General features: G+C 40.7%; 1 protein-coding gene across 1 annotated transcript in view; it reads left to right on the top strand.

The window, feature by feature from the left end:
- The window catches only part of HOOK3 (hook microtubule tethering protein 3), a 111,301-nt gene that overhangs the window by 34,876 nt on the left and 61,007 nt on the right, over positions 1-15,418 (top strand). The window contains exons 3-6 of the mRNA XM_024131556.3: positions 2,057-2,129; positions 5,032-5,082; positions 6,651-6,783; positions 10,117-10,184. Coding sequence (XP_023987324.1) covers positions 2,057-2,129; positions 5,032-5,082; positions 6,651-6,783; positions 10,117-10,184 — 325 coding nt within the window. The remainder of the gene's footprint in view (positions 1-2,056; positions 2,130-5,031; positions 5,083-6,650; positions 6,784-10,116; positions 10,185-15,418) is intronic.

The following is a 15,418-nucleotide window of genomic DNA, read 5'->3' as shown; positions in this document are numbered from 1 at the left end:
CTAGAGAAAGCCCGCGCGCAGCAACGAAGACCCAACACAGCCAAAAATTAAAAAAAAAAAAAAAATAAATGAATTATTAAAAATTTTTTAAAAACACACAGTGAGATAATATAATACTGCACACCCACTAGGATGGGCATAACTTTTTAGAGAGATAATAACAAATGTTGACAGGCTGTGAAAAAATTGGAACTGACGTGTTGCTAGCAGGAATGTAAAATGGTACAGCTGCTTTGGAAAACAGTTTGGTCACACTTCAGATGTTAAATAGAGTTATTATGGGACCGAGCAATTCCACTCCTAGGCACATACCCACATGAAGCATGTATGTATATCAGCTGATGAATAGATAAACAAAATGTAGTGTATCCATAAATGGAATGTTTTTGAGCCATAAAAAGGAATGAAGTGGTAACACGTCCTACAACATGGTTGAACCTTAAAAGCATGCTGAGGGCTTCCCTGGTGGCGCAGTGGTTGAGAGTCCCCCTGCCGATTCAGGGGACACGGGTTCGTGCCCTGGTCCGGGAAGATCCCACATGCCGCGGAGCAGCTGGGCCCGTGAGCCATGGCCACTGAGCCTGCGCGTCTGGAGCCTGTGCTCCACAACGTGAGAGGCCACAACAGTGAGAGGCCCGCGTACCGAAAAAAAAATTCTTATGCCTAAATATGTATATTTTTCTTAATAATAAATTTTAAAAATTCTACCTAGCAGGTTACTTTAAAGATAATTTGACCAAAATTTAGTAGCGGTTGTGTTTATCAGTCTGAGTGACAGTGTAAGTTGAAATGTAGATTTTTTTTTTTTTCCCCTAACATATTTCTCTTGTTGCCAGTATGTTTTTGTTTTTTTTTTTTGTTTTTTTTTTTTTGTGGTATGCGGGCCTCCCTCTGCTGTGGCCTCTCCCGTTGCGGAGCACAGGCTCCGGACGCGCAAGCTCAGCGGCCATGGCTCACGGGCCCAGCCGCTCCGCGGCATGTGGGATCCTCCCAGACCGGGGCGCGAACCCAGTTCCCCTGCATCGGCAGGCGGACGCGCAACCACTGCGCCACCAGGGAAGCCCAACCATTATGTTTTTTGAGTGAACGGAGATGGTTGTGTTATGAAAAGATCTTTGGATTTGGCACTTGCTGGAGCAGGACAGAGGTGTTCAGTCTGTGGTCTTGAACAAATAATTTAATTTTTTAGAGCATCGATTTCAGGAACTTTAAAGCGACTATCATGCCAGGATAAAAGCTTTTGTTTTCTTTCTAGTGTTTATAGACGTTTCGGAGGTTTTCCTAAGAAAAATAAGCATAAGTATATTCAGCGTCTATCCTTGTTTCAGTTTGTTTGTCCACACCAGTGTTATCTTAGATTTAGGGCTTCTGCAAACAGAAATGGTGTCCAACTTTGTCTAATGTCTAGTATTACATAAACAGGTTTTCTGTTTATATTATTTAAAGAAATTGAAATTTTAATAACATTATTGGTGACCTTTGAAGTAGTAGGTGATGGAAGTCATTGAAATATTAACTGAAAAGCTTATTTTAACATTCTTCCTAATATACATCTTTTGCCTTTATAAAACAATTGTCATTGATTTTGACTGTTTTTAGATACTAGCATGGTATCTACTAATTATGTTAATTCCAGATTAGTGTATAATTTGAAAAACATGTATTAATTGTATGTTATCACTTTTCACCTTTTAGCTTGCTTTTGATAAAATTATGATTTTTAATGAGTGATAGCAGTTGATTTTAGAGATTTCTACTGTAATTGCATTCGATCTCACGTACATGTAGAATTGTAATCACTTTTCACCTTTTAGCTTGCTTTTGATAAAATTATGATTTTTAATGAGTGATAGCAGTTGATTTTAGAGATTTCTACTGTAATTGCATTCGATCTCACGTACATGTAGTATTTTGTGGCTCATATGTGTCAAATAACTCTTTTTGTTGCAGTTAAGTGATAATACAGGATGAGTTTCAATTGTGTGTGTGTGTGTTTGGTTTTATTTTAGCTTGAAAGCTACGTGATATTAACATGCTAGCTTTTTCTTATTTGCAGAGATCCTGCATATTTTGATGAAAATTGGCTAAACAGAATCAAAACTGAAGTAGGAGATAATTGGAGGCTAAAGGTATTTTCTTTTTATTTTCCTATCTGTTAATTAATCTTTTACTTGGGTGTATATAATACTTGTTGACTTTTGCTCTGATGTGTCTAGTGAGCTTTGGAAACTTAGATAACCTTTGGTGAAATAATCTAGAATTGAAGATTGGGGTAACCTGGAATTGCTCATCAAGATACATTCTGAGTCAGTAAAGCATAGTGACTGAGGGCTTGGGCTTCAGAACCAGACTGCCTGTGTCCACATCCCAGCCCAGCCGCTCACAGCCACTGGGAAAGTCTTTAACCTTTCAGTGCCTGAGTTTTCCCGTTTGTAAAATGGAGATTGTGATAGGATCTACCTCACAGAGATAAATGAGTTAACACATATAATGTACTTAGGACAGTAATGTTAGTTGCTAGTGTTGTTATTAATAATGAGGAAATACTGATCATTATTAACTGTGTCCAGAACACTCAGAGAATGGATTATTTTTACTTCCTTCCCAGTAGCCTTATTTTTCGGTATTCCTCAAGCATCTTGGATGGAAACTCACAGTGAGAAACACAGTTTACACTGCAGCCTCCCACCCGCCTAACTGCATGTTCCTGAACAGTTGAATAAGTTTTTAACCTTACTTAATGCACTAATGTTTTTAGTTTAGTTTTTGAAATATAAATTGCAACCCATCTGTAAATTATTTTTTTAACTTTATATTTTGAAACGATTATAGATTCACAGGGGTTGGGAAAAGAAATGTACAGAGAAGTTCCACATACCTTTCCCCTAGTTTCTCCAGGGCTAACATCTTGTGTGACTGTAATGCAGTAGCAAACCTAAGGAACCGACGTGGATACGATCCACAGCGTGTTCACAGTTCATTCGTTCTGCACACACTCTTCTGTGTGTGTGCGCCGCTCTGCGTGGCCCTGTCAGCGTGTAGACTCACATAACGGCCCTGCGGTGGCGATGCAGGCTGCCCCATCCCTGCCAGGTGTCCGGTGGTGCCTCTGTCCCATCAACCACACCACCCTCACCCGAACCCCTGGCCACCTCTGACTTGTTCTCCATCTCTATAGTTGCCTTACACCACCTTGATCTGTGGTCATGACTGGCAGCTTGGAAAACTCTGGAGCCATTTATTTTTAATACACATTGGTAGGGACTCCGAAATGCAAGTGAGTGAGCGTGTGAAACCCCTGGACTTAAGATGAGCTAAGCTTGGTTTGTCTTTATATTTCCCCATAAAACACATGTTTGAGGAAAATATTTATTCACTGACTAGATATTGGGTCTGCCAAAATCTTAATTCCTCCTTTTCACTAAGCTAGAGTGAATGGATGCTGTTTAATTTCTAAATAACCTTTCAAGAATAGGCAATTAAAGTGATGGCTTTTTAACGTTATAACCTGTTTAAAGCCTTGCTGCTAAATCAGCTTATGTTTGCTGCTGCTTCACAAGAGGGGGTTGCCTATCCCACGCCCGTGCACACAGTGTGCGCATAAATCCACACGGTCTTCAGTGTCACCAGGGCGGCAAAGGCAGTAACAGAGAGAAAGCGAAATGTTTATTGGACTCTTAATATTCTGAACTGAAAGTAACCATTCCAATTTGCATTCCTATTCTCTATATTTTATCCTATATTATGTTTCTTCAATTACATTTCTTCAATTTTAAGATTGATTTTAAGATAACATTGATTAATGATAAGATTTGTAGCTTTTTTCAGTGGAGAATAAACTACCGTTTTAAGTGAACACATTGATTTTTAAGACTTTCTAATTTAAAATGTTATAATACGAAAAATTGAACACCCTGGAACCAGAGAGAGTATATTATATATTTTCTGTGTCTCCAAATTTTTAGGCATACAAAACATGTTAGTTTTATTTATGAGATTCTTTTTTTTTAATATGAAGTTTTCAGTTTATTTTCTCCCTTAAAAATAAGTATGTCTTTGATTAACCACTGGATCCCCCTGCTGTGGAATCTTTTATTTGATAGCTACCACTCCTACAGTCTTCTGTCCTAGGACATCTTCAACTCTGAGCATCTACCTGGGGACAGCCAGGTGGATGATCAACAGCATCATATCCTGTATGCATATGACTTAACACAAATTCAGCCAGATGAGCTGGGTCAAAAACAAAGAGGGAAGGAAATAAGTTTACAGTAAATAGTGCAGGTGATTCTGCCCGTGATTTCACCCAGGTGACATGACCAGGAGCCTGCGCTCTGGAGTTGAGTGAGTGTTCGTCCCTCATCCTGTCTTGTTACTGGGATGCTTTTTATAGCACAGTATCTTGCAATGCTGAGCGTTATACTAACATTTAAAGATATAGTAGTATTTTTTTAACCTTACGGCTCCTAAATATTTACTTGGTCTCAGCTGAAGAAAAACACTTTTCTGACCATGGAGGAATTTGGAGACATTCCTTCATAGGTGACTACCTGATTTGTAGGTTGTGTTAGGAGATATCCAAGGGTAATTTTGACTGTAATTTTTGTTTAATGCTCTAAATTTAGAACTTACCCTCTATGTAAGATGCAACTCTACTTTTCTGGGTAAAACAGCACTGAGCTTAAGTCTTCACTAAGGATGACACATTTTTTCTTTCCATGCAGAAGATCTACATAATTTAATCTTATTGTTAAGTCTTGTTCAGTTACCTTCGAATTTTTGTCAGTGTGGTTAGAACATTGAAAATTTAACATAATTGGATACTTAATTTGCTTTATAAATCTCTTAGATCAAATAAATTAAGCCATTGATAGTCTTTTTTATGATAGTAATTCAAATGTACTGTTGAATTTTATTTTTTATGTTTACTTTATGATTAACAAGAATGATTAGTTCAGAAATTTTTTAGGTTAAACTATATTTTCATCTGTGATTACCTTTTACCCAGTTGTTTTCTCTCTCTTTAAACAGATAAGCAATTTAAAGAAAATTTTGAAAGGAATCCTGGATTACAATCATGAGGTAAGGAGTTTTTTTCATTCTGCTTGGAAGTATTACTATAGGATAGTTTAATCTTACAGTAGTTTCAAGTAAAGGAAATATTACCTTAATATTAATAATCAGCTTTATCTTCCATTGTATGGTCTCTAAGATGTTGTTTCAAAAAGCTGGTTCACCAGCTATTAGGGGATTACTAGATAAATAATCTTTTTCACTCTAATATGGATAGTTTGTGAGTGGTTACTCATTTATGTTAAACTTTCCTCTCTGCTGTCCATTAACTCTCTCCTTTCTTCCCTTACTCGTGAAGGTGGTTTAGAGTCCATGCATAGTTACTAACAAGTCCTGTGCCTACTTCCATTTTATTCCTCAGCAAACCCCTATCCCTAGATTAACTCAGTTTATCCTCTGAGTCTGCATCAGAACGGTCAGGGTATCGCTGGGGAAAAAAATAAGGCAGTGGAACTAGTGTTACTTTAAATTTCATGATCACAGATACCAAGTGGACACAACATGGCCTAGAAACACCTGTGTTATTTCCTTACTGTTTTTCCCCGACAAGCTTATGTGCATTTAAACCTACATCTATACTTATGTTATCTGTTTTCACCTCAGTATGTGACTCTGCCGTCCACCCTACTATTCAAGTCCAAAGCCTACAGATCATCTTGCAGTCCTTCCTTCATTCGATATCATCAGCAAGACCTATAGTTAAATCTCCAAAATACAGTTTTCTCTGTTTCTGCTGCCACCACCTCTACGGAGCCATCACCAGCTTTTGCTTAGATTACTCGCGGAGTGTGCCCTGATTTCACTCCTGCCCCGCTACAGTCTATTCTCCACTCTCAAGCCAGGGTGATTTTTTAAAAAGGAGAATTTATGTCACTCTCATCCTCCAAGTCATCTTCCATGGTTTCCCGTCGCATCGAGAATCAGATCCATACTTCTTACAAGGAGCCACCGGATACTGCGTGACCCCTCTCCCCTCCTCTTTGCCTGCTCTTTCCTTACCCATCACACTACAGCCACATTCATCCTGCTTTTGTGCTTTCAGGATCTTCTTTTTTCACTGTAGGGTTATCAGACAGAAACCTACCCATTTGTCTAAATGTGTCATTTCATTTGGGGCCAGTTTCCCATGAAGGAAGCCTCCATTCTCTTTCCTTATGTGGGTGTCTTGTTAGTATTCTGGAGTGAGACGGAGTGAAGGTGGCCAGGGGAGTCTACCTGTTGTGGGCATGAACCTGTATTTAACTTCTGCTCTTTCTGGTGCCCCCGGTTCAGAACCTCTCAGGCTCTACTCCTCTGGAGAGCGCACATCCAGTCTTTCTGGGGGGGTGGAGGGGTCAGTAGTACTCAGTTTCTTTGCTCAGTGTACATACCACACACCAGATGAGGGACTGAGTTGCTGTGACTCAGGATAGTTATAATTTATGTATGGGGGGTATAAATAGGAATTGGGAGTGAGATTGGCTTAACTGCTCTGCTCTTAGCAGTGAGTTTCTGGTGCTGACAAACTAATCTCTGTCAAGTATTTTATTTGGTCATATAGATGTAAATGCAATGCTCATGTTTTGATCTCTGTGCAGATTTTAGGGCAGCAAATTAATGACTTCACCCTCCCTGACGTGAACCTAATTGGGGAGCATTCGGATGCCGCCGAGCTGGGAAGGATGCTCCAGCTCATCTTGGGCTGTGCTGTGAACTGTGAGCAGAAGCAAGGTAACTTACTTGATATCAGTGTGTATGCATGTAAAATAATTAAGGGAAGTAATGCACATTGCATATTTTATATATAAATCACACGTACAGACAGTAACATCTTAAGGCCACACACAAAGTATGCCATTTTCTATGATTTTGCTAGTAATCTGTTTTCAAGCTTAAAAGAGTTTTACAGGTTAGAATAAATTTGATTATGATGACGTTCTTCCCCTTTCTGCAAGACTGCATAATTCTTTGATTAGATTATTTTTAACTACACTGAATGTAATGAAATTTACTGTTAATTGGACAAGGTCCAGCCAAAGTAATTAATAATTAATTAATATTGGTCAATTCAGCTATAGGAATGTAAAGTTAGATATTTTAGATTGCAAGTGCAAAGGGCTTACTTCATAAACATTTACTGAATTCATGCGTCATGCTGGGGCTTGGAACACAGTGTCAGACAAAACCAATATAGTACCTGCCCTCACGGAACTTGCAGTTGAGTGGGGTGGGCATTTCTAAGTAGAACCCTTGACTTTCAAAGGCAGATGAAAAATTATTTAATGTAGTTCATTGAATTCAGATAAGAATTTCTTATGTATTTATTCTGTTAGGGAGTCATCAGCTCTTGGAGATGTAAAGCTGTTAAGAGTTGGCTAATTATTTATTACAGGGTGTGAATAGGAGAACACAAGGATGTTACCTATATCGGTCGTCCTATGGGAAGGCAATCAAAATATTTGTTGAGCTTCTCACACAGACCAAGTGTTCTGTGTAACACCTAGCTTGAGGTTTTCCCTAAAAATTACATAAATGATGAAAAATTTGAACAGGATTTTAACCTCTCACTGTCCAGAGGGCATACTCTGGTCTCAGGAACACAGCAGAAAGCTTGGATCGAATGCACTTCTGAGTTTCCGGGTGTTACCTGTCACTGCCCTGGGGGGCTGGCCTGTTTCCTCATCTGCAGAGGGAGGGCACGACAGCTGGTTGTCGTGAGGAGTCGGTGAAACCGTGTGTGTGTTTGCTTCGTAACCCATAGCACACTGCAGACACAAGGGCTCTGTGTTTAGAGGCTGTTTCTCAGTTCCTAGAAGTGAGGCGTTGGCTCAGCATGCATTTCTTTTGGCTATCTGACTTATCAAACTGGGGCACATAAGTGGTGGTGTATTTGAAAAAGCAGAGATTAGCGGTAAAAACGCACTAAAAATAATATTTACCGAGTTCTCCCTCTTGCCTGGTTAACAGAACAAACAGCACTTTTTACAAATTGGGAAACTGAGACTCATGAGTATTGTTTGACTTGCCCAAGATCTCTTGCTCGTGAGAGGCTAGCGAGGACAAAAACGCGTGTCTCCCACATTAGGACTAAATGCTCTTTGTACTGAGCTGAGCTGTAGGCTTTGGACCTAGACGCTCACTTTGCAGGACAGACTCCCTGGCGTAGCCCAGCTCATTCTTCACTGCCTCCTGGATCTGCCAGTAATCATACGTACTTGGATTTTGGACTTTCAAGATTTAACTTTTTTTTTTTTTAACTTTTCAAAACTAGTACATTAACGTGGTTCTCATCATCATTTTATCATCCAGCATTTTACGGTGTTCGCGGGGAAGGGCCTTGACGTGGCAACACCGCTTCTTAACTAACGCTTCCCCTCTCACACCTGACTAACCTCCGTCCCCTGTCCCCTGTCACCCCCTTCACGCCCACGGGGCTGTCGTCCGTCTTCCTCCCATGACTGGGCCACTGCCTCTCCCCACCATGTTCACAGTCTTTCATTCCGATCCCGGCTGTGCCAGCTGCTCTGTAGCCTGGGAATTCTGTGCTTGGTGCCTTGTACCCAACGCTTGTAGGACGCTCCTCACTAACAAACCAAACAAACAAAAAGTTCAGCTCAGACTAAAAGGATTCTTCTTTTTTTTTTTTTTTCACTGGAAAGTGGTTAAGTTATGATGCACAGTATTCCTACTTTGGGCCTAAGAACGATGACTGTGTTTTAAGTGTGTTGTGTATACTTGCGTATGCATCACCACACATTGATTGGGTACAAGCATCCTTACGACAATCCTTCCTTAAAAACATGCTTTGTTTAACTAAAAGCTTTGGCATTAGCAACCAGAATGTTGTAATTTAATAGTGCTGTCAAAATTCTTTTTTTTTTTTTTTTTTTTAAACAAGTTACCTGTCAAGCAAGGGACTACAGTTTGGCATTCCAAATCCATGAGTTTCTTGCCAGTAGGTCACTGTAACAATTGCACAGTAAGACTCTTTCATATAATGTTAGAGTGCTGAGACAAATTTTTTGGGTGTGTTTTTGGGTATAGAGCGGAGAGAGGCAGGTTGAGGCTGTAATTTCCTAATGACTTTACGTTTTAAAATGTTTCTTATTGGGTGGGTGGGGATGTGGGTGTGATGAATTGGGAGATTGGGATTGACATGTAGACACTGAAGTGTATAAAATGGATGACTAATAAGAACCTGCTGTATAAGAAAAAATAAAATAAAATTCAAAAAAAAAGTTTCTTATTAAAATATATTTACCGTATTTGTTGAAATCCAGCTGGCCTATTGATTTTTTATGCTTAATTCCTGTTTTTTCATCTATTATTGGATTTGAAAATAATGAAAACTACTTCCAGGGCTTTTTTTAGAAGGCAAGAAATTATTTTTTTTTCAACTTTGTCACTACGAACGGCTAAGGGAGTCTTCTCTTTTTCGGCATTGGTGAGGGTAAGGTTGATGAAATTGATGCTTTAGCTTATTAGAGATTTGGGTCATTATTTTAAAGCCCAGGGTTACACAGTGTTTGTTTAACTATAGCGTCAGCCTCTATCTTAAATTTACCTTAACTCTTGGTCCTGAGCAGGTCTCAGTTTCCCTAAGTTTTTTTTTTTAATTATAGAAAATATTAAGGTAGAAATTATACACAATTCAATACTTTGATGTCACATAGGAATAAAACACAGACATCAAAGTTTTATAACATGTAGCAAAGAATAATGTGAAAGATTTTTAGATTTTAGGAATAGTAATACAGAGTCCTTTCCATTCTGGCCTTAGGCTGTACCGTTTCATTGTTTACATTCCCGAGATCCTCCATTCCTGTGACCTTTAGCTGTAGCCTCAACTTAATGGGGGCGGACAGTTATTTTTAAGGAAAGATAAATAATGTGATTTTCAGCCTTTACTTTACCTGTGACACATATATTTAACCATATACGAGGAATTCCGACGAAGAATCAAAACACAGGAAACTTCTTTTCAGAATTCATGAAGTGTTAGCCTTTACTCCCTTGATTGTCTATAACTTGAACACTGACATTCCAGGTTGTTCTTACTTTCAGAGTACATCCAAGCCATCATGATGATGGAGGAATCTGTCCAACACGTTGTCATGACAGCCATCCAGGAGGTATGTTGGACCTTTGTGCTTACAGTTTGTGAGAAGTTAAAGGAGCAAACATGAGTTTAAGTAATTGAAGTAGAAATTTTAAAAAGAGATTCTCCTACTCATTTTTTGAGAATTTTTTGCTTCGCACTTATGCTATAGCTTGTCTCATTTTTATTTAAACGTTAAACGTTTATCTGGGAATTATAGATATTCCATAACTATTCCTAATTTTTTTAAATGCTCTAATGAATTAGGAATAGTAGACTAATTCCTAAAGCCATTATGAATAATATCTATCCTAAACCAGCAGTCTGCCTCACACTTCAGTATTGGTTTCTTATTTGGAAGGAAATGGGTCTTCAACTCCAGCCAGACTCAAGGCAATTTCTAGATGAATATTTATTTGAAACTGTAGGAGGGGAAAAATGTTTTTTTCCTCTACCCTTTCAAGTTTTTAGCTGGAGCCTCTGTTAAAAACAAACAAACAAACAAAAAACAGATTAACAATAGAAGAGCATACAAATGTATTTAAGTTTTACACAACACAGGAGGCTTCATAAAGAAATGAAGATCAAAGAAGTGTTTCTTTTTTTAAAAAATTATTTTATTTATTTATTTTTGGCTGCGTTGGGTCTTTGTTGCTGCACGCAGGCTTTCTCTAGTTGCAGCGAGTGGAGGCTACTCTTCCTTGTAGTGTGCGGGCTTCTTATTGTGGTGGCTTCTCTTGTTGTGGAGCACGGGCTCTAGGAGCGTGGGCTTCAGTAGTTGCGGCACGTGGGCTCAGTAGTTGTGGCTCACGGGCTCTAGAGCGCAGGGTCGGTAGTTGTGGCACACGGGCTTAGTTGCTCCACGGCATGTGGGATCTTCCTGGACCAGGGATCAAACCAAGTGAAAATGATCTTAAGATGGGAGAATTTTTTAATCATAGAAGTAATGGAAGAAACCTTTAAGGGAACTAAAATAGTATACAATGTAAGTAACTAACAGAAAAAAATGCAACAGACAAACATGAAAAATGCTAAATGCAAATTAAGATAAAGTGTTTCCTCTTTTATTTTACTTTTTTTAAATTTTTTTAACATCTTTATTAGAGTATAATTGCTTTACATTGCTGTGTTAGTTTCTGCTGTATAACAAAGTGAATCAGCTCTATGTATACATGTATCCCCATATCTCCTCCCTCTGGTGTCTCCCTCCCACCCTCCCTCCCTATCCCCCCCCCCGCCGCAGGTGGTCACAAAGCACCGAGCTGATCTCCCTGTGCTATGCAGCATTTCCTTTTAAATCCGACCAACAGACTGTGAATCCAGCAGTTCCCACTACCTCCTCAGATTTGATTATTTGCTGGAATGACTCATAGAACTCAGTAACAGTGATGGTTTATTACAGCAAAAGGATACGAATCAGGACCAGCCCCCCACGCCCCGAAATGGAGGTCTGGGAGGGTCCCAAACTCAGTCTCTGTTGTCCCCTCCCCGTGGAATCAAGACATGTCACCCTTCCAGCACATGACTGTGTGACAACACACAGAGAGCTGCCAACCAGGGAAGCTCACCCGAGCTTTCATGTCCAGCGTTTTGTTGGGGTTTCATTTTATAGGTGTGATTGGTTGGATCATTGGCCACAAGGTTGAACTAAATTTCCAGCCCCTGTCTCCTCCCCAGAGGCCAGGCTGATATCAAGTGGCTCAAAGCCCCAACCCTCTCATATGCGGTTGGTTTTCCTGGCGTCACCAGCCCCCAACCAGAGTCATCTCCTAGCTTAAACTATCTAGGGACCCACCATGAATATCAAAGACACTCAGCAGAGAAATCCCAGAGATTTAGCGGCTACCTCCCAGTCACTGGGGACAAAGGATCAGCCAAATTCACTATTATACAGGACATTTCAACAAAGCAGAGCTTTTAAGAGAGGATCAGTTTGTCAGTCAGCACTGATGGTAGGAGGGTAAACTAACAAAATGATGGTCACCCAAGCAAGATATGAGTTTAATTTGCTCTTAAGTGGTCGTGGGTTGGCTCCGTGGGCATCAGGGACGCAGCTTTCTTGCACCTTGTTGTCTGCCATCCCTAATATGTGATTCCCACCCCGTGGTCAGCCGTGGCTGTTTGGCTTCCAGCCCTCAGATTCACATTCCGGCCAGCAGGCAGGGCTGAAGGAAGGTTCTCCACTTCCTCTTTGTAAACTTCCAGGAATTCTCACTCCTGTTCTCCAGCTGTTACTCACATTGCCACACAGGGAAGCTGGGGAATGTGGTCTTTTTTCCAGGTGGTCATGGACCCAGCCAAAATTTGAGGATTCTGTTACTAAGCAAAGACAGGAAGAACAATAAGAGGCCACTAACTGCTCTGCCTTACTGTAATTGATCCTGTAATTTCACATTTAGGAATTTATCCTGAGGAAATCTGAGATAGAGAGATGGATAGTGATAACCGTCCTGGCAAGCATTTATCTACACCTACTATGTGCTGCTGATGCTGGTACTCACTAACACATTACATTTTAAGTGCATATTCATTTTGTGTATTTAGTAAATACTTATCGAGCACCTAGAATGCAGTAGGAGCTATAGGAGGCCTTTAGGATACAACTCTGGAAAAGGTAGACATGGCCTCTTGTCTCACAAAGTGTGATCTAGAGGGAAGAATGGCCAAACGAGCAATTTGAATACCTCCAAAGCATTCAGAATGAAAAGTGCCGTGATGGGGAAAAGATAGTAGGACCTCAGGGGAGTGTGTCCCTCAGCGTGGGGATGTTGGGGAAGGGTTCTCAGAGAATGCGGCGTCTTGTCTGAGCGTCGGAGGAGGAGAAGAGGTCAGGAAGGGCACACGCTCGCCGTCCAGGAGGCAGCCGCATGGCGCGGGGAGGTGTCGGAAGAAGCCTCAGCAGGCGCGGGGGGGTGTGGGTGCTGGAGGCAAGGCAAGAGCCGTAAGGCCAGTAGGATGCTGAGCAGCTTTGTGGAAAGAGCTGGAATTTTGGAAACCAGTGAATTGCTTTTTAAGGAGAAAATACACTGAAGTCTGTATTTGAGAAAATCCAGGCAGTGAGAAGAATGGATCGGAGGAAAACAAGGCTAGAAAAAGGGAGAGCAGTTGAGACCTTAGTAATTATCCAGTGAGGAACAATGAAAGCCTGAACTAGGTTACGGCGGCTGGGTGGAGAGAAGTGGACAGATTTGAACATTGTCAGAGCTTTACTTAATAGGCTTGGTGACTGATTGGGCCGTGGAGGAGGACGGGGTGGCTGGATAGAACTATGGAATTGAAGAAGGGCTTTTGTAAGATGATTGTATGTCTTTACTCAGGTGCAGCTGACTTTTGATTTTTTTTTTTCTGTTGTGGTAAAATACACATAACATAAAATTTGCCATTTTCAAGATTATTTTGTAGCATGTATCAATATTTAGTTCCCTTTCATGGCTGAATGGTATTCCATGGTGTGAGCGTGCCACATTTTGTTTATCCTTCATCATTTGATGGACATTTGAGTTGTTTCCACCTTTTGGGTATTGCAAGTAGTGCTGCTGTGAACCTGAGTGTACGGGGTTGTTTTGAACACCTGTTTTTATTTTATTTTTTTAAATAAATTTATTTATTTATTTTTTTGTTTGTTTATTTATATATTTTTGGCTGTGTTGGGTCTTCATTGCTGCGCGCGGGCTTTCTCTAGTTGCGGTGAGGGGGGGCTACTCTTCATTGCGTGCGCAGGCTCCTCAATGCGGTGGCTTCTCTTGTTGCAGAGCATGGGCTCTAGGTGCGCGGCTTCCATAGTTGTGGCACATGGGCTCAGTAGTTGTGGCACACGGGTTTAGTTGCTCTGCGGCATGTGGGATCTTCCCGGACCAGGGCTCAAACCCATGTCCCCTGCATTGGCAGGTGGATTCTTAACCACTGCACCACCAGGGAAGTCCGAACACCTGTTTTTAATTCTTTTGGGTATATACCCAGAAATTGAATTGCTGGGTCACATGGTAATTCTGTGTTTAACTTTTTGAGGAAGTGCCAGCACAGGTGTGTTTTCCACAGGTGCTGCACCATTTTACATTCCCACCAGCAATGTGCTAAGAATTCTAATTTCTCTCCCTCATTGTCAACCCTCGTTATCGTCCATCTTCTTGATATTAGCCATCCTAGTGGATGTGAAGTGTTTTCTAATTGTGGCTTATTTGTATTTCCCTAAAGACTAATGATGTTGAGCATCTTTTCATGTGTTTGTTGGGCATTTGTATATTATCTTCTTTGGAGAAATGTGATTGGTAATCAATTAAATGATAGTCTTTTAATTCTTTAAATGCTAATAGGAAGAAGCCACAGGAAAGAGCAAGATAGAGGTTGAGATAACAAGAGAGAGGATGATAAATAGTACAGGGTCTCTGAGAAGCTGGGAAGAGACAGGGTTGAGAGTGTATTACAACAAGATTGAAGAAGGAAAGGATGGGTATGAATGCTGCCAATTTTGTAGGTTAAGGTACAGGAAATTGGGGAATTTCTTGTCTGGGGGCAAGGTTTTCTGATGAAGAGTGGTGGGGAGTTGTTGCGGTTTGAGAAGTAGGAAAGGTTTGGAATAATCTCTAAAGGGAATAAAGAGACTGCTGATTGAGGAAACATAGCTGCACTTTGGGGGCAACTTTGAAGGCCCAGCTGAGATTGGAAACTATATATTAGGTTTTATGGTTTAAAAAATATTTACTCTCTCAGTACTTAGCAGTCAGGATACATGGCCAGAAGAGATAGGCGGCTGGATTGGTCTTGGATTGAGATTTTGCCCCGGAGAAGGTATTAAGGTAAGAGAATCGATTATATTGACAAAGTCATCACAATAGTAAACCATGAAGTCTAGGCCAGAAAGAGAAGGTAACTGATTAAACAGATGATGAACTCTGTAACCTGAAGTACGGAGTGGGGAGATTTCGAAAAACAAGCTGACGATGTTGGCAGAAGAAAGAGGAGTAGGCTTTAGGCAGGCAGAACAGTAACGTTCACCGTGGAGTCTAAGCAAAATGAGGAAGAATGAACGTAAGATGATGGGCTGTCAGTGAAATCCAGGGAGGAAGTCGGGAGGTATAGGACCTGGAAGCCTAGTTGATGTGGACATCCTAGCTGGGATTGACTGGGAGGAGGCAGTGTTCAGGGGGTTTTATTCACAGGTGCTGCTGTGTTGTGATAAGAACTAACATGTAACAATGGGGACTGGAAGAAAATACTTCCACTCCCTTCTACGCCCCCCCCCCCCCCCCCCCCCCCGCATGCCCTCTC

This window comes from Physeter macrocephalus, chromosome 20 (genome assembly GCF_002837175.3).
Source record: "Physeter macrocephalus isolate SW-GA chromosome 20, ASM283717v5, whole genome shotgun sequence".
NCBI lineage: Eukaryota > Metazoa > Chordata > Mammalia > Artiodactyla > Physeteridae > Physeter > Physeter macrocephalus.
This window is presented reverse-complemented; position numbering and strand designations above follow the sequence as displayed.